The 23085-nt window shown below is 36.8% G+C and overlaps 1 protein-coding gene and 1 non-coding gene across 7 annotated transcripts in view; one reads left to right on the top strand and one right to left on the bottom strand.

Annotated features, from left to right (window-relative positions):
- Window positions 1-23085, top strand: part of PHKA1 (phosphorylase kinase regulatory subunit alpha 1) — a 190182-nt gene that overhangs the window by 163491 nt on the left and 3606 nt on the right. For 5 of the 6 annotated variants that reach the window (XM_047843552.1, XM_047843549.1, XM_047843550.1 and 2 more), the window contains 11 exons: window positions 1082-1238; window positions 4842-4921; window positions 6213-6291; window positions 6426-6555; window positions 11661-11762; window positions 12663-12778; window positions 12916-12954; window positions 14723-14773; window positions 17778-17942; window positions 20223-20276; window positions 22422-22622. In XM_047843552.1, the coding sequence (XP_047699508.1) occupies window positions 1082-1238; window positions 4842-4921; window positions 6213-6291; window positions 6426-6555; window positions 11661-11762; window positions 12663-12778; window positions 12916-12954; window positions 14723-14773; window positions 17778-17942; window positions 20223-20276; window positions 22422-22622 (1174 nt within the window). The remainder of the gene's footprint in view (window positions 1-1081; window positions 1239-4841; window positions 4922-6212; window positions 6292-6425; window positions 6556-11660; window positions 11763-12662; window positions 12779-12915; window positions 12955-14722; window positions 14774-17777; window positions 17943-20222; window positions 20277-22421; window positions 22623-23085) is intronic. The other variant, XM_047843548.1, reaches the window with a different exon arrangement.
- On the bottom strand, window positions 10626-10732 carry LOC125157956 (U6 spliceosomal RNA). The gene has a single exon (XR_007149096.1). It is a non-coding gene; the product is annotated as a U6 spliceosomal RNA (small nuclear RNA).

Raw genomic sequence — 23085 nt, 5'->3', positions numbered from 1 at the left:
ATTAATATGTATTTCCAAATAGCTCTTCAGAGAAATTGTCCCAATTTTACTCCCACTAGCAATGTATCAGGATCACCTATTTTCCCAAAGCCTCACCAATGCAGTGTTATCAAATTTGGGGATTTTGGACAACATGATAGATTAAAAAATGTTGTCTTGGTGTAGTGTTAATTTTTCTTATTATGAATGAGATCAGACACTTTATCCCATACCTAAAATTCATCAGTATTTGACTGTATTTTCTTTTGTGTCTTTTTTTATTATCTATTTGTTAGAGTTCTTTATATATTAGGGAAATTGGCCTATGAACTGCATATATTTTTCTGTTTGTAATTTGTCCCATCACTTTACTTATGGTGGTTTTTGCAATAAGAATTTCGTTGTTTCTATGTATATAACAGTATTTCTTTTATGGCTTCTTTTGTATGGGTTATAGTTAAAAAGTCCTCTTGCCCCCAAAGTTATAAACCAGTTCTCCCATATTTTTTCTAGTACCTTTACATTGAAATCTGATATATTTAGAAATCTGATTTACAGTGTAAGACATGAATACAACTTCTTTTTCATATGATTACTTCATTGTCTTAATATTGTTTAATAAATCTACCTTTATTGTATATCAAATGCCCAGTTTCATAGAACATTATATAGATTTTATGGTACTTCACAGTTGACTCGTGTTATAGTAATCTTTACAACAATAATGTATATGTATCCTTTCAAAATAAGCACACATCTTTTTTATCTCTTCATTAGCTCCCTAAGTGTAGCATACTTTCTGAACTTTCAGTAGTTAAATTAAACTTTTGACTTCATTTTGAGCTATGTTGAAGCCTGTGAAGAGGGTAAAAGAATGCATTTTGTCAAAGCACAGCTAGAAACTAAGACTTATTATTGTCTAGGTATTTGTGTTTCAGGGCTGATCACTAATCATAGGTTTACAAGGATTCTTGGTAAATAATATTTAGTAGTTCCTAATGAGACAGACCTTACAAAAACAGACACATCTGTTGTAACACTGAAACAAATGATTGTTGCCAGCAGCTTTACTTATAATTAATGTAGGTCTCTAACATTCCAGAGGACCTGACTGGGACACTGGATTATATGATGAAGGGAGTGCGACAGTCCGAGAGCTGCTTACTGAACTGTATGGCAAAGTTGGAGAAATTCGTCACTGGGGCCTGATCCGATACATCTCTGGAATCCTAAGAAAGAAGGTGGAAGCACTCGATGAGGTACTATAAATTCTTGAATTTATAACAAATCTAAATGGAGGTGCTTTGTTTTAAGCATTTCAAAAAAAGTAAATTTATTTTTTAATTTATTTATTTAAATTCAAGTTAGTTAACATATAGTGTAGTATTGGTTTCAGAAGTATAACCCAGTGATTCATCACTTACATATGACACCCAGTGCTCACCCCAAAAAGTGCTCTCCTCAGTTCCCGTCACACATTTAGCCCATCCCCTCATCCACCTCCCCTCAAGCAACCCTCAGTTTGTTCTCTGTATTTAAGAGTCTCTTATGGTTTGGCTCCCCCTTATTATCCTATTTTGTCTTCCCTTCCCCTGTGTTCATCTTTTTGTTTCTTAAATTCCACATATAAGTGAAATCATATGATATTTGTCTTTCTGACTGACTTATTTCACTTAGCATAATACATCCTACTTCCATCCCTATTGTTGCCAACGTCAAGATTTCATTCTTTTTGATCGCCAAGTAGTATTCCATTGTGTATATATACCACATGCTCTTAATCCATTCATCAGTAGATGAACATTTGGGCTCTTTCCATAATTTGGCTATTGTTGACAGCACAGCTATAAACATTGGGTGTATGTGCCCCTTCAAATCAGCATTTTTGCATCCTTTGGATAAATGCTAGTAGTGCAATTGCTCTGTCATAGGGTAGTTCTATGTATAATTTTTTGAGGAACCTCCATACTGTTCTTCAGGGTGGCTGTACCAGTTTGCATTCCCACCAGGAATGCAAAGCATTCCCGTGCCTTGCATCTTCGCCAACATCTGTTGTTTCCTGGGTTATTAATTTCACCCACCCTGACAGATGTGAGGTGGTATCTCATTGTGGTTTTGATTTGTATTTCCCTGAAGGTGAATGATATTGAGCATCTTTCCATGTGTCTGTTAGTCATCTGGATGTCTTCTTTTGAGAAGTGTCCATTCATGTCTTCTGCCCATTTCTTTATGGGATTATTTGTTTTTTCGGTATTGAGTTTGATAAGTTTTTTATAGATTTTAGATACTAACCCTTTCTCAGATATGTCATTTTCAAATATCTTCTCCCATTCTGATGGTGCCTTTTGGTTTTGTTGATTGTTTCCTTCACTGTGCAGACGCTTTTTATCATGGTGAGGTCCCAATAGTTCACGTTTGCTTTTGTTTCCCTTGCCTCCAGAGACATGTCTAATAAAAAGTTGCTGCAGCCAAGGTCAAAAAGGTTGCTACCTGTTTTCTTCTGTAGGATTTTCATGGTTTCCTGTCTCATATTTAGGTCTTTAATCTATTTTGAATTTTTTTTTAATTTTTTTTAATTTTATTTTTTATTTTTTAAAATTTACATCCAAATTATTTAGCATATAGTGAAATAATGATTTCAGGAGTAGATTCCTTAATGACCCTTACCCTTTTAGCCCATTCCCCCTCCCACAATCCCTCCAGCAACCCTCAGTTTGTTCTCCATATTTACAGTCTCTTCTGTTTTGTCCCCCTCCCTGTTTTTATATTATTTTTGTTTCCCTTCCCTTATGTTCATCTGTTTTGTCTCTTAAAGTCCTCATATGAGTAAAGTCATATGATTTTTGTCTTTATCTGACTGACTAATTTCACTTAGCACAGTACCCTCCAGTTCCATCCACATAGTTGCAAATGGCAGGATTTCATTCTTTTTGATTGCAGAATAATACTCCATTGTATATATACACCACATTTTCTTTATCCATTCATCTATCGATGGACATTTGGGCTCTTTCCATACTTTGGCTATTGTTGATAGTGCTGCTATAAACATGGGGGTTCATGTGTCCCTTCAAAACAGCACACCTGTATCCCATGGATAAATGCCTAGTAGTGCAATTGCTGGGTCATAGGGTAGTTCTATTTTTAGTTTTTTTGAGGAACCTCCAAACTGTTTTCCAGAGTGGCTGCACCAGCTTGCATTCCCACCAACAATGCAAAAGAGATCCTCTTTCTCTGCATCCTCGCCAACACCTGTTGTTGCCTGAGTTGTTAATGTTAGCCATTCTGGCAGGTGTAAGGTGGTATCTCATTTTGGTTTTGATTTGTATTTCCCTGATGATGAGTGATGTTGAGCATTTTTTCATGTGTCAATTGGCCATCTTGACGTCTTCCTTGGAGAAGTGTCTATTCATGTCTTTTGCCCATTTCTTCACTGGATTATTTGTGTTTTGGGTGTTGAGTTTGATAAGTTCTTTACAGATTTTGGATACTAACCCTTTATCTGATATGTCATTTGCAAATATGTTCTCCCATTCTGTCGGTTGCCTTTTAGTTTTGCTGATTGTTTCCTTCACTGTGCAGAAGCTTTTTATTTTGACAAGGTCCCAGTAGTTCATTTTTGCTTTTGTTTCCCTTGCCTCCGGAGACCTGTTGAGTAAGAAGTTGCTGAGGGCAAGATCAAAGAGGTTTTTGCCTGCTTTCTCCTCGAGGATTTGGATGACTTCCTGTCTTACATTGAGGTCTTTCATCCATTTTGAGTTTATTTTTGTGTATGGTGTAAGAAAGTGGTCCAGGTTAATTCTTCTGCATGTCACCATCCAGTTCTCCTGGAAATGTTTGCTGAAGAGACTTTTTTCCATTGGATACTCTTTCTTGCTTCGTTGAATATTAATTGGCCATACATTTGTAGGTCCATTACCAGGTTCTCTATTCTGTTCCATTGATCTATGTGTCTGTTTTTGTGCCAGTACCACACTGTCTTGATGATTACAGCTTTGTAATACAGCTTGAAGTCCGGAATTGTGATGCATCCAGATTTGGTTTTCTTTTCCAGAATTTCTTTGGCTATTCAGGGTCTTTAATGGTCCCATACAAATTTTAGGATTGATTGTTCTAGCTCTGTGAAGAATGCTGGTGTTATTTTGATAGGGATTGCATTGAATGTGTAGATTGCTTTGGGTAGTATCAACATTTTAACAATATTTGTTCTTCCAATCCATAAGCATGGAATGTTTTTCCATTTCTTTGTGTCTTCTAATATTCTTCTCAGAAGCTTTCTATAGTTTTCAGTGCACAGATCTTTTACCTCTTTGGTTAGGTTTATTGCTAGGTATGTTATGGTAGGTGCAGTTGTAAGTGGGATCGATTCCTTGATTTCTCTTTCTGCTGCTTCATTATTGGTATATAGAAATGCAACCAATTTCTGTACATTGATTTTATATCTTGTGACTTTGTTAAATGGAGGTCCTTTTTTTTAATTGGTTTCCATAATGGATTTTTAAGGCAACCACAGCATCTTAATAATTTGAGATGTTGTCTTCCTCACATAAAGTTCCTGATACTCAATTAGCTTTTTGCTTGTGAATGTCAAATATAAGATGTTATAAACTATAAGAATTCTACATCTTAAGAATGAATTTACAGTAGACTAAAAATTCCTACCTCTTAGGAGATAAAAATCCTTCATCGTTTCTTCCTAAAAAAATCTCTCTTTTGCTATCTTCATGGGATTTCCTGAGAAAGAGGGTTTGGTGTATCAATAAATTAAGAGGGAACAAAGGTTTGTAGGCTGAGAAAAGTAATTGTCTTGGGAATCTGGCATGTTATGGGAGGGATAATGCTGTTATGCCATCTCTTCTTAGGCCTGCACAGACCTTCTCTCCCACCAGAAACATTTGACAGTGGGACTCCCTCCAGAACCTCGAGAGAAGACCATCTCTGCGTGAGTATGATTTTTGGTTGGGTTTGCTCAAGCTTCTCTGAGCCTTTAAGGAGCTGTGTGGACTGACCACAATTCTCTTGCCCTAATCTATCAGTAGATAATAATGTCCTACATGTGTGGGCTTCTTTCAGAGACACTTGGCATGAGAATGTTGATAATGACAGAACATGAGTAAATGAAAGAGAAAATTCACAGGAAGTAGTACTCAAATGTAATTTGCTTTTTTAGGGGTTTTTGTTGGTAGTGGTGGTGGTGGTGATGGCTTTTGTTTTTGTGCTTGTTTTTTACTTATTGTCTTTCCCAAACCTCACATTGGAAAACAGTCTGAAATAGGACAGGCAACTACAATGAGCACCCACAAAAAATCAGCTGTACTCTAGACTTTCTTCCAGGCCTCTCTCTTTGGCATGTAGATAGCTATTTTCTCCCTATATCTCTTCACATTTCTTCCCTCTATGTATATTTTTGTGTCCAAATTTCCCAAATTTTCATATAAGGACACTAGTGATACTGGATGAAGGCCCACCCAATGACCTCACTCTAACTTAATTACCTCTGGAAAGACCTCATCTCCAAATAAGGTCACACTCTGAGGTACTAGGGGTTAGGATTTCAACATATGAACTTTGACAGGACACAATTCAACCCATAATACCTTACTCTCAGCAAACAGAGGGGTTTTTTTAATCACAAATCTGATCAATTTTTGACTACTGTGACAATCCAAAGAAGATGGCATGGTCCATATCCCATTCCCCCAGAGTACTTAATATCAACAGAAGAGTCACAAGTGTGGGAAGAGGTATGCATACCTGTGTGTGTGTGTGTGTGTGTGTGTGTGTGTGTGTGTGTGTGCGTGTGTGTGTGTAAACTGATGAAACTAGAAAATAAGTATAACTAAGGTGTGATCATAAAGTAATAAAATGGTTTCCAAAAGGTACAGCTTAAATTTAGTTCATTACTTTCTAGCCATAACAGTTACTTGTCATATGTTAAGAATTAACCTTGAAATACTGATCTGGAAAGACCTCATCAGGTAAGTTTTACATAAAATTTTGAAGGAGTAGGGCAATCCAGGTTTAAAGAGGAGAGAGGAGAGCGTTCCTGAGTTGATATAGGCCAGAGTGGTTTGGGGTGGCAATGAACTTTGAACACTAAATGAACCAGATGCTACCAGTAATGAGACATTAAAGAGGTGACTTGGACTTGGGAGGAGCTTTTTTATTTTCTCCATGTATTTAGGCTTAAATAGTCACAGAGTTTTCTCTTTCTTCACTGTCTTCTCCCTCAGACCTCTGCCCTATGAAGTGCTCACTCAGCTGATAGATGAAGCCAGTGAAGGGGACATGAGCATTTCCATTCTTACACAGGTGAGCAGAATTATGAAGTTTAGTATGGTGATTGATATTTTTGTTTTCAATTGATTTGGCAGTTTCTGAAGACTACAAAATAGGCCTTGTGAGACCTGGGCCATAATTTTTGTCTATATTCATTCCATGCACAGGAAATAATGGTGTATCTAGCCATGTATATGCGAACTCAGCCTGGCCTCTTTGCCGAAATGTTTCGACTTCGAATTGGTCTAATCATACAAGTTATGGCAACAGAACTGGCCCATTCCCTTCGATGCTCAGGTATTCGTTTTAGTAACTATTTTTGACAGAATTCACTTTTTTCGGTTTATTTTGAGAGAGAGAGAGGCAGAGGCAGAATTCACTTTTGATGTAGGTCTACTGGGGCGCCTGGGTGGCTCAGTTGGTTGGGCGACTGACTTCAGCTCAGGTCATGATCTTGCAGTTTGTGAGTTAAAGCCCCACATAGGGCTCTGTGCTGACAGCTCAGAGCCTGGAGCCTGCTTCGGATTCTGTGTCTCCCCCTCTCTCTCTGCCCCTCCCCTGCTCATGCTCTGTGTGTGTGTCTCTCTCTCAATAATAAATAAACATTTAAAAAAAATTTTTAATGTCAGTCTATTGAGTTTTGGATCAAGAGGGAAAGAAAGCTAAAACATTTTATCGGTAGCTCAGAAGCTGCATATAGCAATCTTGTTCCCATGTTAGTCAATCTGTATTTATATAAATCAAGAGACTGATAATTATGACAAATTTATGTATTAGTTCTGCAATTTCAAAATTCCACCTCTTGGGGGCTCTGCACTCCAAATTACATTCCTTCTAACTCCTAGAGTGAGCCTAAGTGTGCTTCGAATTTGAGTGACAGACTGGTTTTGATTCTGACTCAGGCAGTGCAACTTCTCGAACCAGACTGAGTCACCACATCAGTTTGATCATAATGTTAGTATTCTGTCTAGTCAACAACAGGATTGAATAAAGGAAAGCTGTATTTCTATGAAAATTTTCTGACAGGAGTCTCTTTGAAATTAACTATAGCTGTATTTGGCAAGATAACAGTTTTAGTTAGAAGAAAACCTGGGGCCTGTAGAAGCTGTAGCACAGAATTGTATACAGTGTGAGAGAGGGAAAGGGACCCACATGGTATGACTATTTTTCCATTGATATTTGTTTGATTTCTAAGAATGATAAAATAATAGAGATAGGGACTGCATACAAAAATGAAAATAGAGTTGTAAAACTCAATGTTAGCCATTGTTTCTGTTACATTTCCCCAAAAGGCTTTTAATTGAGCTATTAACAAATAGCTAATTTTTTTTGCATGAGCCTAACCTAAATTACATAAGATAATTATATTAAAATAACCCTTTAAAGGAAAATAATGATTATTTTATACCTACCATATGCCAGACTGTGTGCTTTTTGCTTTACATTTATATACATTATCTCATTTGATCCTTACAACAACCCTCTGCAAAAGGTATTTCTGTTCCACTTTTACCAATAAGTCATCTGAATTTCAGAGAGGTTAAATAACTTGCCTAAAGTTACACATCTAGTAAATAGTACAATTTGAGTCCAAGTCTTTCTGATTCCATATGATTTCCAATTTAGCACATTGTTATGGATTATATGTATTACATTATACACATACATATATTCTCTAGCCATGTATCAAGGGATATTTTATTAAGGTCTAATTATTTAATAATAAACCTCAAGAAGGGAAAAATCCTCAAACATTCTTCACTTTTCTTTACCTCTTACGTATTTTTTTTTCCTATGGATTCATCAAAACCATGGCTCTTTATTTCTTACAAGGATAAAGTCAAGATCCCTGGGTGTGGTATTCAAGACCCCCAACAGTCTGACCCCTACCTCCTACTTCAACAGTATTTCCCAATAATTTTATCAGTCAACATCCTTGAAGATTGATGTCTTCTCTGATTTCCAAAGCATTTATTGTCTGTACCTCTCATTTGGCACTTAATATAGTCATGTTTATTGTTGTTTATTTTGTTTACATATGTGATCTCTCCCAAATAGTTGCTTAGCTTCTCAAGGTCAAGTGCCATGTCCTACCTGTTTGTTACTAACATTGTGTAAAGTCATGACCAACATATAGTAAGGTCTCACTAACTGTCTGATTTTTTATCTTTTTCAAGTTTTTATTTAAATTCCAGTTAGTTAACATATAATGTAATATTAGTTTCAGGTGTACAAGCTAGTGATTCAACGCTTCTATACAACACCAGGTGCTCTTCACTACAAGTGCCCTCCTTAATGGCCATCATCCATTTAACCCATCCCCCCCCCCCACCCATCTCCCCTCCAGCAACCCTCTGTTTGTTCTCTATAGTTAAGAGTCTGTTTTCTGGTTTTCCTCTCTTGCTTCCCCTGTGTTCCTCTGTTTTTTTTTCTTAAGTTCCACATATGAGTGAAATCATTTTGTATTTGTCTTTCTCTGACTGACTTATTTCACTTAGCATAATACGCTCTAGCTCCATCCATGTCATTGCAAATGGCAAGATTCAAAGATTTCATTCTTTTCTTGGTATGAGTAATATTCCATTGTATATATACATCACATCTTTATCCATTCATCAGTCGGTGGACATTTGGGCTCTTTCCATAATTTGACTATTGTTGATAATGCTGCTAAAAACAATGGGGTGCATGTGCCCCTTCCAATCAGCATTTTTGTATCCTTTAATTTTTTTTATATTTATTTATTTTTGAGACAGAAACAGAGCACGAGTTGGGGTAGGAGCAGAGCAAGAGGGAGATACAGAATCTGAAGCAGGTTCCAGGCTCCAAGCTGTCAGCACAGAGCCTGATGTGGGGCTCGAACCCACAAACCATGAGATCATGACCTGAGCCAAAGTCAGATGCTTAACCGACTGAGCCACCCAGGCACCCCTGTATCCTTTAGATAAATACCTAATAGCACAATTTCTGAATCGTAGGGAATTCTTTTTTTTTTTTTAATGTTTATTTAGTTTTGGGAGACAGAGAGACAGAATGGGGGAGGGGCAGAGAAAGAGAGGGAGACACAGAATCTGAAGCAGGATCCAGGCTCTGAGCTGTCAGCACAGAGCCCGATGTGGGGCTCGAACCCACAAAGCGTGGGATCATGACCTGGGCTGAAGTTGGACGCTCAACCGACTGAGCCACCCAGGCGCTGCAGGGAATTCTACTTTTAACTTTTTGAGGGACCTCCATACTGTTTTCCACAGTGGCTGCACCAGTTTGCATTCCCACCAAAAGTGTTAGAGGGTTCCCCTTTATCTGCATCCTCACCAACACCTGCTGTTTTCCTGTGTTGTTAATTTTAACCATTTTGACTGATGTGAGGCAATATCTCATTGTAGTTTTGATTTGTATTTGTCTGATGAGGAGTGATATTGAGCCTCTTTTCATGTGTCTGTTACCCATCTATCTGTATGTCTTCTTTGGAAAAATCTCCATTCATGTCTTCTGCCCATTTCTTAACTGGATTATTTGTTTTTTGGGTGATGAGTTTACAATTTCTTATATTTTGGATACTAACCCTTTATCAGATATGTTATATGCAAATATCTTCTCCCATTCCATCGGTTGCCTTTTAGGTTTGTTGATTGTTTCTTTGCTGTGCAGAACATTTTCATTTGGATATAATCCCAATAGTTTATTTTTGCTTTTGTTTCCCTTGCCTCAGGAGACACAGCTAGAAGGAAGTTGCTACAGCCAGTTTCAAAGAGACTACTGCCTATACTATCTTGTAGGGTTTTTATGGTTTCAGGTCTCACACTTAGGTCTCTCATCCATTTTGAATTTATTTTTGTGTCTGGTATAAGAAAGTGGTTCAGCTTCATTCTTCTGCATGTCGCTGTCCAATATTCCTAACACCATCTGTTGAAGAGACTTATCTTATTCCCATTGAATATTCTTTACTGCTTTGTCGAAGATTAGTTGACCATATAGTTGTAGGTTCATTTCTGGGTTTTCTATTCCATTCCATTGATCTATGTGCCTGTTTTTATGCCAGTATCATACTGTCTTGATTACTTCAGCTTTGTGATATACCTTGACCTCTAGAATTGTAATGCTTTCCTTTTCTTTTTCAAGATTGCTTTGGCTGTTTGGAGTCCTTCTGGCTCCATATGAATTTTAGGATTTTGTTCTAGATCTGTGAAAAATGCTGGTGGTATTTTGATAAGTATTGCATTGAATGTGTAGATTGCCTTGGGTAGTATAGACATTTTGACAATATTTGTTCTTCCAATCCATGAGTATGGAATGTCTTTCCATTTCTTTGTGTGCTTTTCAATTTATTTCATAAGTGTCTTATAGTTTTCAAAGTGCAATTCTTTTACCAAAATGTGGAACGCTTCACAAATATGCATGTCATCCTTGCACAGGAGCCATACTAATCTTCTCTGTATTGTTCCAATTTTAGTATATGTGCTGTCAAAGTGAGCACTAACTGATATTGATAAAGTCCAGTCTTCTCATTATTCTTCATGATTTCATGGATTCATATCTATTCTCTTTTTAGTCTCTAGATTTCCAGACTGAGAAGTGTTTATTGTTTTAGTCCCTCTGTATGTATACATCCATTGCTTTTCTCTGACTGGCTTTCAGTTCCATATTTCTCTTTACATTCTTCCCACCTTCAAATAAAGATTCTACTAAGTTCCCTAATGGTGTGGAAAGAGGATGAAGAAGAAATCAAGAATCTGATTAGCCCATAAACTGGATAATCAGTCTTTAAATTATTAAGAATCTATTGCAGGGGCGCCTGTGTGGCTCAGTCAGTTAAGCTTCTGACTTCAGTTCAAGTCATGATCTCGCATCTATGAGTTCAAACCCCATGTCGGGCTGTATGCTAACAGCTTGGAGCCTGGAGCCTACTTCAGATATTCTCTCTCTCTCTCTCTCTCTCTCTCTCTCTCTCTCTCTCTGCCCCACCCCACCTTCATGCTTGTGCTCTCTCTCTCTCTCTCTCTCTCTCTCTCTCTCTCTCAAAATAAATAAATAAATTTAAAAAAAAAGAATCTATTGCAGTATGCAGGGCGCATGGGTGGCTCAATCAGTCAAGCATCTGACTCCTGATTTCAGCTCAGGTCAGGATCTCATGGTCCTGAGATCAAACCCCTCATTGAGCTCCACACTGAGCTTGGAGCCTACTTAAGATTAAGATTCTCTTTCTCTCTCCCCCTACTCTAAAAAAGAAATCTATTGCACTATGAATACCCGGACAGTGTGGTGTGAAGAATTTATTTGTAATTCTATTTTTCCAATCAATCAAATAACTCAGAAATTCTAAGAAAGAAAGGAAATAGAGAACAAAATAGGGTGGGTATGTCAGGCAAATTGTGGTCCTCTGTACTAACATTTCTGATAACTAGCTGAGGAAGCCACAGACGGCCTGATGAATCTCAGTCCTTCAGCCATGAAGAATCTCCTGCATCACATTCTCAGTGGCAAGGAGTTCGGAGTGGAACGAAGTGGTAAGATTGAATAACCACATTTCCATTTTAAAGTGTTAGTTTGGTCTCGTTTGATTTTAAAATGTTTTTCTTTTATCTGAAGAAAGTTTCCCCCAACTAAATAGAACCCCAGTATATGAAACAGTTAAAAGCAAAGCTGTCTTCTGGAACAAGATTTGGAAACTACTGTATATGTCTCTTTTTTTCTCCTTAAATGATAAATCAACTAAGTGGATTGCCATCATCTTTTGTTTTTGCACTGTTCTATCGATTCCTTTACATTATCCTGAATCTCTACTTTAGGACAACTGACAACCCGTATCATTTGAAACTTTCTTGTATTCCATTTGGCAGTAATTTAATAGCGTTTGCAGTGGTGTGTCTGGGTGTATCAGATATATCAGATATATCCTTTCACCTGTGAATTCACATACATCTTAAGGTCTGTTGCAAATTAGTCCTCCACTTGGCACTTGGTGTTTTGGCAGTGGTGTTTGGTGCCAAGTACCTAAAACAGAGCAAATGAAAAAGGTTATCTTTCCTGCTCCACTTTTAGGCTTAGGATAAACATGTAATTTCAGTTGGATGGATGCTAGACCTTTGAATGGTAAAAGAAAGTCATAAAACACTGCTTCTCAAGCCTTACTGTGCATAAGGACCATGTGGGGAACTTGCAAAAGTACAGACTGATTCAGTAGGCCTGAAGTGGTACCCAAGATTCTACTAACAAGCTCCTAGGTGATGCTGATGCTGCTGGTGTATGGACCACACTTTGAATAGCAAGGTTATATAGTGGGTTATTTTCATTATTATTATTAACATAAAAGGAGGACATATATCTAAGTCTTCTAAGCATGGTGGACAAAATTATTTGAACCTGATTGTCCTCTCTCTTTCTGTTTAATCTGTCATGCTATGTAGTTCGTCCCACTGATTCAAATGTCAGCCCTGCTATTTCCATCCATGAGATTGGTGCTGTCGGGGCAACCAAAACAGAACGAACTGGGATAATGCAGTTAAAAAGTGAGATAAAGCAGGTAAGACATCTTGGGATATCTCGGGAGATTAGCTGGGATATTGTCATGTTAAAGAACATCCTTTTGGAATTGATCTTTGTTGGGATCGTGTATTTTGTTTCATATCCCGTGTTTAATTGGAGCCATTTATTTTTCAGGCGGAATTTCGTAGACTATCTATCTCAACTGAGAGTCAGGTGAAACAACTAGGGATCCTTTAACATAATTTAACCTGCCTTTAGTTCTATATAACATGCATGAGCTCATGGCCTTTTTACAAGTAAGATAACAAACCACAGAGTCGCTTGATTCTCCTTTGTAACATTCATTTTATAGATAGCTTTCCTTTTCTGGACCAAACTGTTTTGCTAATTTTAGGAGGAAAGTAATTTGTTTCTGTTAGCAAGAAATTGAAACCCTGAGTTCCTCTTATTAGAATTAACATGTAATTTTGGAATTAATTTTCTCTATGCAACTAGACTCCATTTCCTTACGTTTAAGAACAGGTACTAGAGAGAACACCAGATTGGATGAGGGCCTTTTTAAAAATCTAGTTTCTTGGGGCTCCTGGGTGGCTCAGTCACTTGAGCATCCAACTCTTGGTTTCTGCTCAGGTCAAGGGATCAAGCCCCATGTCAGGCTCCGTGCTGAGCATGGAGCCTGCTTAAGATTCTCTCTCTCCCCCTCTGCCCCTCTCTCCTGCTCATTCTCTTTCTCTTCCTCTCTCCCTAAAATTTCAAAAAAAAATCTAGTTTCAGGTATTTCCCCCAAATTATATTTTTATCATTGTCATGAGAGAGGTATACAAAAGGTGTTGTGGATACATAGAGGTAAAACATTGAAATCATTCAGGGAGCTGATGGGAATTATCAGACATCATACTGTAGCCTCTTACTCATTTTCCTTGCAGCTGAGAATAGATGAATTATTATGCTCTACAAAGAAATACTTAACACAAACTTCCATAGCTTTATTCAAAACTCTGGGAAATCATGTGATTTTCAGAGTCTCCAAATTGAGAAGGTACTGATTTGGTCTCCCCTAGTAGCACTTTTTATGAAAATCTTAAAACTACTCCTCCTGACTTATGGTAGCTTACAGTACTAAAGCACATCCAGAAGAGGAGAGACAAAATGGAAATTTTTTGTTGGAGGTTTTATGGGAGTCAGAACCATTTGGACAAGAATGAGCCAATGCTTGAAGTTTAATTTGAAGGAAACTTTTCAGATTCATATTATGCAAGGGTAAGAACTGAATGGACTAATAGGAAACTGTTAACTAGTACAGGTTTTTTCACAGATAATTTGGATAACCTGAACATTTTCCTATCTGAAAGGTGAAAGAACTATGTTTCATACTGAGGAGTTAAACTGATGTTGTTGGTAAACAGTCCTTGTTTTGGCTGAGAGTGATTGGCTAAATATTTTTTTATAGTTGTTTATAGTTACACAGTATTACTTACAAGTTCATTATATATTTAGAACTTGAAGTCCCTGTTCCCAGCTAGATTACTATGATATTAAGGACTTGACCTATCCAGCTATATCATTTAATTCCTTTTTTTACACATCCACTACCTATAGGAATTCAAGAAAGGCAAAATCATTAGGACTATAATGTCAAGGATTGAGAGACCTAAATTTTCATTACTTTCTAATTTCTAATTATTGATTTCCATCCTTACTTGCCTGTCTGGTATTTTGTATTGTTCTAAACCCTTTTCTCTACCACTCACCAATGCCCTTTTTTCTGATCATGGGAAAAAATATTTTTAAAGGCAGTTTTTCTTTACCTTTTACCATGGCTTCTGGAGTAAGGCTATTTCATCAGCTTTTTAAATAATAACATGCTGGCTAGTTACTTGAATAGTCTGTAATTTTACCCTACTAATATGTTTTTAAACACAAATAATGTTTGCCTTGCCTCATCTCTTCTAAAATCTTATTTTCTAATTTTGTTTTATAGTCCAATGGTGGTCATCCCTTGGGTATAGATTTGACATCACCATCTTTTCTGGTAACTGCTGTTATATTATATACCATTCACAAGTACTTTGAATATGCTGTTATATAAGTCATGACATATACTGACTGAAAAGAAAACCAAAATGAATCAAGAACTAAAATAACTATAAATCAACTTCATGTATGGGGGTAAAATCTTTCCATTCGTTTTCCTACAAGGGGTAGCAAAGGGGGTTCAGTTCTAGCCTCTTTTCCATTTCAGAGAAAACAAAATTCAATTTAATAAGTACTTAAGTGTCTGTTTATGCATTTGTTCTTTCAACTAATATAATTAATTGCATGTATACTAGGTGCCAGGCACTGTACTAGATGGTATCAGCATCCCCTGGGAGCTTCTTAGAAATGTAAAATCTTGGTCCCCACCCTAGGCCTACTGAATCAGAAAGGCTTGGGTAAGGCCCACCAGTCTGTGTTTTAATAAGCTTTCCAGGTGATTCTGATGTACTTTTAAGTTTGAAAGCCACTGGATTGGCTGTTATTCTGATTAGTAATGTACTTAGTAAATATTTATTGAGTGCCAATTTTGTACCAGGCACTGGAAATACAATAAACAACAGAACGGATATGGTCCTTGCAATCATGAAGTTTACATTTTAGGAAGACTGATTTCCGATTAGATTTCCTTGGTTTAAACCAATGTAATGGCCTCTGACTTCAGATTTCTTAAACTGAAGAGATTAAGGCAACTCCAACTTTTTTGCTGTTTGTTGTTTGTTTTTTGTTTTTTGTTTTTTTGTTTTTTAAGGTTGTATTAGCTATCATGGGTCCCTTGAATTTCCATGTGAGTGTTAGGATAAACTTGTCAATTTCTGCAAAGAACCTAGTTGGGATTATGATGAAGACTATAGATAAATTTCAATCTGTAGATAAATTTAAAGGGTATTGCCACCTTAACAATGTTAAGTCTTCTGATCCATGAACATGGGATTTCTTTCCATTTATTTAGGTTTTTAATTTCTTTCAAAATGTCTGGTAGTTTTCGGAGTATATGTTTTATACTTCTTTTGTTAAATTTATTCCTAAGTATTTTATTCTTTCAGATGCTATTTTAAATGAAATTTTTTTCTTAATTTCATTTGCAGATTGTTGATTGCTAGTGTTTAGAAATTACAAGTGATTTTTATATTGATCTTATATTGTGCAATTTTACTGAACTCATTTGTCAGTTCTGTCTTTCAGTGAATTCCTTATATATAAGATTACGTCATTTGCAGATGTAGTTTTACTTTTTCCTTTCACTCTGGATGTCTTTTATTTCTTTTCTTGCTTAATAGCACTGACTAGAACCTCTAGTGCAATGCTGATTAGAAGTAGCAAGAGTAAAAACATCTTTGTGTTATTCTAAACTATCTTCTAAACTTAAGAGGAAAAACATTCAGTCTTTGACCATTTGTTATGATGCCAGCTGTGGGGTTTTGTAGATGTACTTTATTAGATTGATGAAGTTCCCCTCTGTCTCTAGTTTGTTGAGTGTCTTTATCATGAAGGAGTGTTAGATTTTATTGAATGCTTTTTCTGCATCTATTAGGATGATGTGGTTTTTATCCTTTATTCTCCTTATGTGGTGTATTACATTAATTGATGTCTGGATGTGAAACCTTGAATTTCTGTAGTAAATTCTATTTCATCATGGTGCATAATTCTTTTCTATGTTGCTGAATTTGGTTTGCTAGTATTTTGTTGATTTTTGTATCTATATTCAGAAGGGATATTGATCTGTAGCTTTCCTGTGATGTCTTTGATTTTGGAATAAGGGTAATACTGGCCTCAAAATGAGTTGGAAAGTTCCTTCTCTTTTTTTGGGAGAGTTTGTTAGGAACTGATAATTAATCTTTAAATGTTTGATAGAATTAACCAGTGAAGCCATCTGTGCCTGAGTTTTTCTTTGTGGGAAGTTTTATAATTACTAATTTGATCTCTATTATAGATCTATTCAGACTTTCTGTTTCTTCTTGAGTCAGGTTGGATAGTTTATGTCTTTCTAGGAATTTGTCCATTTCATCTAAGTTATGTAATTTGTTGACATATGGCTGCTGATGGTACGTCCTTAGAGTCCTTTTTGTTTCTTTAAAGTCAGAGGTGATGTTCCCTCTTTCTGTCCTGATTTTAATACATTCAGTCTTAACTTTTTGAGGGGGAGCTAAATATTTGTCAATTTAGTTTATATTTACTGTCAAAGAAACAAATTTTAGTTTCATTGCTTTTCTCTGTTGCTTTTCTATTCTCTATTTTATTTCTTTCTCCTGCACTGTTTATTATTTTCTTCCTTCTTGCTTCTGGCTTAGCTTGCTCTTGTTTTTTTCATTGTCTGAAGGTTTTTTTCATTGTTTGGCTATCAATTTGAGATATTTCTTCTTTTTTAATACAAGCATCTATGACATAAATTTCTCTTTAAAGCATTGTTTCAGCTGCGTCCCATAAATTTTGGCATGTTGTATTTTCATTTTCATTTATCTCAGAGTGTTTTCTAATTTTCCTTGTGATCTCTTTCTTAAACCACCAGTTATTTAGAGGCATATTGTTTAATTTCCACATATTTGTAAATTTCCTAAATTTCCTTGTGTTTTTTATTTCTAATTTAATTTCATTGTAGTCAGAGAACATGCTTTATCTGATTTCAATTCTTTTAATTTGGTTGAGGCTTGTATTATAGCCCATGAAAGCAACAAACTAAGCCATAGACCAGCTGGAATTTTAACAGAGATAACCAAGGAAAGAGACAGCTAAGAAACTCCCAGGTCATCAATATTTGTATGGCACTATTTAAGTATCACTAGATTGCTTTCTAAAAGGATCTAGATTTACAAAGGTTTACATTGTTGCTAGCTACTCATAAGTCTACTAGCTTCACTGTAACCTCTTTATCTTGGGTGTTACACTTAATATGTGGTTTCTAATTCTACTGAGAGTGTTTATTATTCACTATGCTATAATACTTTATCAGAAGAACAGAGATAGCTTTTGATTTATGTTCTTTCCTCTCCTCTTCTCCCAAGTCACCTGGGACATCTGTGACTCCAAGTAGTGGGTCCTTTCCTAGAGGTGAACAGACATCTAAAGATAATCGTCAAGGTCAGTGGCAACGCCGAAGAAGGCTAGATGGAGCACTGAACAGAGTGCCAATTGGATTTTATCAAAAAGTATGGAAAGTTTTACAGAAGGTAAGCATAACACATTGTAGATGTATCTTTATTTTCCCACTTGATATCCTCAGTCTCCTTGGCTGAGATATGACTTGACTGTGACATCACTACAATTATATAAATGTCATATGCTCATATGGACAAAACCTAGAAGACATAATCAAAGAAGTTGATTTATTATTTTGATATTATTTATGATTTAGTCTCTATTATTGACACTAAGGTATTTTTTATAAATTAGATTTCAAAAATCATCACTTCTCTGCTTTTGCCCATACTTGAACATTGTTGGACTTTGTGATACATTTGCTACTTATAAAATCTGGTGATAAAGAGCCTGCTTTCTTTGTAGCTATTGTAGAGTGGAAATGTTATTTGCAGTAATGTGCTGACAGTAGAGTAAAACTGCTGCAGTGTCTGAGGAGTTAGTGTAAGAAGCTGTTCTATTTTTTCTTGGATGAAAACTACTAAATAGATGCAAGATTATAATGATTTTAATGACCCAAAGCCTTTGTTGGTGTGACCAATTTTTGTTTTTCTTTCAAAGGCCTAGCTTGCCAAAGACATTTAAGAGGACATCACACCAGTATGATTGTGACAGATTTAGAGGGCCAGGAAGACCATGGTACTCATTCATAGGTCTCATTTATAGTCTCTTAGGTGGCACTTTCTGCTTCATTGCCCTTAGCAAGGACCTGAAGAAGATTTCATCCAGAGCTTCAAAACCTTAGTTATGCTTCTCCCCTTAGCACAATGATATTCTTCCAGGGACCAAAACAGGTGATCTTTTGGAAAGGTAAAAGTTGTTTCCTCAGACTAGTAGCTCTGGAAATCTTCTTTTCAGAGAGTGTTATTAAAACTCTCCATCTAACTTCTCTAGCACTCTGGTCACAGACAGATATTTTATCTCTACAGCTATGCCTGGGTTATGGCAATTTGATTTCACAGACATGTAGTGGGTGCTGTTCTACCCCAGATACCATGGAATGTATCTGTTTTTATCATCAAGAAGTTTAATCCATAGTTATCTTCTTAAATAGCAGCTATAATGTAAAGCTGAAATGTATTATGATAAAGGTACAGAACCACAAGGTCTTGCAAATACAAAAAAAGGAACATTTAAATATGGCCAGGAAGATTGAGTATTTTATGGCAGAATCAAAACATGGACTTGGAATCCTAATATAAGAGGACAAACAAATGCCCTCTGTACTAAGACTGTTATTTGGCATATGAAACATGGGATGGAAGTGTCAGGTACCAGAGCCAGTAAACCTGCTGGATTGGAATCTTTGTCTGTGGCTTAATATATGTTGTTTTAATTTGTTTAACATCTAAAATGGCAAGTCCTTAATTCCCATTGCTTTTTAATAATTGAGTTGATTGTAAGAGAGAAGATAAAATATCATTCATTTATATTTCCTGAGCATCTGCTGTATGCTAGGCAGTGTCCTAAGTGCTCATGGTGATACAGCAAAGAACAAAATAGACAACAGTCTATCCTTATGGGAGCTTAGATTCTGCTATTCAATAAATAATAAACATAATAAGTAAATTATATAGAATTAAAAGACGACAAGTACTGTAGTAAAAGTACAGCACAGTGAGGGCATCAAGGGCACTGATGTTCGGGGGCAGGGGATGCTTAACTAGAAAATGTAGTAACTGCTGGGTGCCTGGGTGTCTCAGTCAGTTAAGCGTCCAACTGCAGCTGAGGTCATGATCTCACGGTTCGTTCATGAGTTTGAGCCCCACGTCGGGCTCTGTGCTGACAGCCCAGAGCCTGGAGCTTGCTTCTGATTCTGTGTCTCCCTCTCTCTGCTCCTCCCCTGCTCATGCCCTGTCTCTCTCTGTCTCTCAAAAATAAATAAACATTTAAAAAATTTTAAATGTAGTAACTATACAAGTCTGAAAAATATGTATTTTGAGGGTTTTTATTCTTCAGCCTAAAAATCTTTCTGAAAGCCTATTTGTGATGGGTCTGGGACCTAGCATGATATCTTTTCTGATAGTCTCTGAATCTTTGGGACTAGTCTATCCCAGAAGGTAGACCTTCTCTATCACTTCCACTCCTTTAAATTGAGGGTAAATCTTGCATCTACCGTAACCCAGCTCTGCTTCTTGCCACATAATAATCATAAGCCCTTGGCAAGGACACTTGGGCTGCAGGGCCTTTCACTGGCCTGTGATTGTTCAGCATCTACCCCATGAAGCGCACTTAGAAATACTAAGTGTCTCCTTACAGGCTCCCATTTATCAGCATATCCTTGGTGACAACATGTTTTTGCTCTTTTGCAGTGTCATGGACTCTCTGTAGAAGGTTTTGTTCTTCCTTCTTCAACCACTAGAGAGGTGAGATTCTGTGTCTTTCACATTTATGTGATTGATGGTTTATGTCACTAAAGTATTTCAGTGATCATTTTTCAACATAACAGTTCTATGACTCTAGATCAGCTAAACATGAAGTGCAGTTGAGGAAAGGAGAGAATATTTTTTAAAAACCGAACAGGAAAAGAAATAGAATGGGAACATTAGAGAGTAATTATGTATTACATTAATTATATAAGGACAGCCCCCTTTTGATGGTTAAGTTAGGCTGGTTTATGTGAGTATTGCCAGTTAGAGAGGGCAGACAAGATAGAAATCTAGAAATGGATGACCTCTCATGTCCCCATCCTTTTCATCCCCACCTTTCTCTTGTAGGATGCTTGTAGACTATTATATTATGAACTAGTGGTCCTCAGCTCTAACCATATGTCATAGCAACCTGAGCTCCCATCTCCAATTTAGTGGATTAAAATCTCCAGGGATGGAACCTGAGCATCTGTACTTTAAAAAAAAATCCTTGGGGCACCTGAGTGGCTCAGTCAGTTGAGCATCCAACTCTTGATTTTGGCTCAGGTCATGATCAGGTTGTGGGATTGAGCCCTGCATCCGACTCCAACATGGAGAGATTCTCTCTCCTTCTCTGTCCTTCTCTCTCTCTCTCTCTCTCTCTCTCACTCTCTCTCTCTCTCTCTCTCAAATAAACAAACAAACAATCCTTAGAATGAGTCTGATATATAACCATGGTTGGAAAATAATGCCATGAACCACAGACATGTATTATTGGGCGCTTTTATATTTCCCTTTTTGCCCAATCACATAGATATTCTAAAGAAATAACTTTTATACAAAGCCAACAAAGGAACTAGAATTAGCAAATTAGGAATAGTAAGATTGGATGGTAGAGCATTCTCAAAAACACTGGAGTTGTTGTAGGCAATGGCTGGAGGGGCGAGTGCAGGAAGCTAATACTATGCGTCAGAGCTTCACTCTTGCCTCTAGGCCTCTTCTCTAATAAAGAACACTGTGCCCTCTCTGTCCTTTCTCTGCTTTTAAGCAAGATTGAAATGTTAATATAATTAATAATAATACATGGTACCTTTAAGAGTCTTCAGAGTACCTTTACACATTCTTTAATTTGATCTTTAAAACAGGTATGTGAGGGGCACCTGGGTGGCTCAGTCGGTTGAGCGTCTGACTTTAGCTCGGGTCATGATCTCGCAGTGGACGAGTTCAAGCCCATGTCGGGCTCTGTGCTGACAGCTCAGAGCCTGGAGCCTGCTTCTGATTCTGTGTCTCCCTCTCTCTCTGCCTCTCCCCCGCTCATGCTCTGTCTCTCTCTGTCTCAAAAATAAAGATAAACATTTTTTAAAAAATTTTAAAAAACAGGTATGTTTTAATTTTTAAAAAATTTTAAAAAACAGCTAAGGAAGGGATTGTAGTTTCCGATTTACAAATAAGGAAACAAATTTAGGGAAATGAATTGTTCAGGGTCCTAGAACTAGTAACTAACAAAGACAGGACTTGAACCCTGGTCTTTAGGGTCCAAATATATATATTTGGGTCCATTATATATAAGGTTCATTATATACTCAATACAATTTTGCCAAAAATTATTCCTCATTGCTCTTCACCCTAAAATAACTTTGTATTTCTTCATGCCCATTTTAATCTAACGGTATATAAATGTTTTACATAATTCTAGTCATCCTGTACATATAGTTTTAAGTTCTACTTAGATTTTTCCTGTATCTACGGTCATCATATTTATTCTTTTAAATGACTGTATAAAAACCCATGAAGTTGCTGTACCATAATATGCCATTTATTTACATGACCATTCCCATGTTTAGATTACTTTTAGTTTTACATTTGTGACTAATGCTGTAAACACTCTTGCACATAGGGCTTTTTCCCTCACTTGAATTATTAACTTTGGATAAACTATCAAAAATAGGATTGTGAGTTAGGGGGCATTGACACTTTTATGACTCTTGTTATGCATTGCTAGACTGCATTCCAAAAAGATCGGACCAATTTACTCACTCAGGTACTTTGAAGGAGACTGAGCTACACTTTGGCTACAGTGCTTTTCCTGCCTTTCAGAATAGGTGATTGATAACTCCTGGATGATGGGCTCTTAGGAATTGATTTTCTTTTTCTCTATCACAGATGACTCCAGGCGAGATTAAATTCTCCGTTCATGTGGAATCTGTCCTGAACCGTGTACCTCAGCCAGAGTACCGCCAGCTTCTGGTTGAAGCCATCCTTGTCCTCACCATGATGGCAGATATTGAAATTCATAGTATTGGAAGCATCATTGCTGTGGAAAAGATAGTGCATATTGCTAATGACTTGTTCCTTCAAGAACAGGTAGGCAAGTGGCAAGCCTGTTGTTTTCTCAAAGGGGAATGTCTGACACTAACTTAACTGCATTCAGAGCTCTTAGTGAAGCCAAGGTCACTTTCTTGTGCCCTCTTCCTCATAGCTCTTTTCTGGGTCCCTCTGTAATGCCTCTGAGCTCTGTTTGCAGAAGAAGTAGGCTGCGGGACGGCCTCTGTCTTTCACCAAGTGTTTTTGTGATTGTGTGAGATGGTAAAGTTGCCTGGAATTCAGGAGGCTTTTATGCTTTTCATCATATTTCAGTCTTCTTATCACATGGTTTTTTATAGCAATAAGGACTTAAGAAGAGACAACTGGATAGCATATCCTTTTTGGACTGTTAAGGAAAAGAGAAGATTCAATTTTGGTTTGGTTTGGTTTGGTTTTTGCGTTAGCTACTTACCTATAGGAAAATATTAAAGTGAAACTTTTAATTCTACATTTAAAAACTTTT

The sequence above is a fragment of the Prionailurus viverrinus genome, chromosome X, assembly GCF_022837055.1.
Source record: "Prionailurus viverrinus isolate Anna chromosome X, UM_Priviv_1.0, whole genome shotgun sequence".
Taxonomy (NCBI): Eukaryota; Metazoa; Chordata; class Mammalia; order Carnivora; family Felidae; genus Prionailurus; species Prionailurus viverrinus.
The sequence above is the reverse complement of the archived record's forward strand: the minus strand, read 5'-3'. Positions and strand labels throughout refer to the sequence as shown.